At 45.9% G+C, this 669-nt stretch overlaps 1 protein-coding gene across 1 annotated transcript in view; it reads right to left on the bottom strand.

The window, feature by feature from the left end:
* The window catches only part of LOC106818494 (zinc finger protein 277-like), a gene marked incomplete at its 5' end in the record, with an annotated part of 4,236 nt that extends 3,742 nt beyond the window's left edge, over positions 1–494 (bottom strand). The window contains 2 exons of the mRNA XM_014823193.1: positions 67–178; positions 364–494. Of these exons, the coding sequence (XP_014678679.1) occupies positions 67–178; positions 364–494 (243 nt within the window). The remainder of the gene's footprint in view (positions 1–66; positions 179–363) is intronic.
* Positions 495–669: the final 175 nt, after the last annotated feature.

Genomic DNA, 669 nt, shown 5'->3' with positions numbered 1-669 from the left:
GGTAGACTAATGAGGGAGGACTCATACCTTCATGTGTGTGGTAGACTAATGAGGGAGGACTCATACCTTCATGTGTGTTAGCGAAGCATCCAGTTCGGAGTGGCTGCAGCTACAGAACAAGCATACGACCCCTCCACCAACCCTCTCCTTCTCCTCCTCCACCCAGTCTGTCCAGTCTCTGCAGCAACAATGAACCATCACGTCCCATGTACCCACCACTAGTGAAGAGACACCACCCACCCCCACCGAATTCTTTCACGGGTATTTTTCAAGCAATAGATATCGTAACATGGCAAATAATTGATGTGAAGACATCTTGAGATTTTTATGGTTAGTTGGAGAAGGAGGGTACTGCGTGGTTACTTGTCATTCTCATGGTCCTCTCCTATGTTCTCTGTCTCTGACTGGCTGCTATCAGCAGGTATGTCTGTGTCGTCTCGCTCATTCTCACACTCCAGCTGAGATTGAACCTTTCTCCAATCCTTCCCCAAACCCTGAAACAACGAACACGATAGCATACCGATATAGCTACAGACAGCTATAGCATACCGATATAGCTACAGACAACTATAGCATACCGATATAGCTACAGACAACTATAGCATACCGATATAGCTACAGACAACTATAGCATACCGATATAGAGTTGTCTGTAGTATAGCATATAGG

Source organism: Priapulus caudatus, unplaced genomic scaffold (genome assembly GCF_000485595.1).
Source record: "Priapulus caudatus unplaced genomic scaffold, Priapulus_caudatus-5.0.1 Scaffold2280, whole genome shotgun sequence".
NCBI classification, from domain to species: domain Eukaryota; kingdom Metazoa; phylum Priapulida; class Priapulimorpha; order Priapulimorphida; family Priapulidae; genus Priapulus; species Priapulus caudatus.
This window is presented reverse-complemented; position numbering and strand designations above follow the sequence as displayed.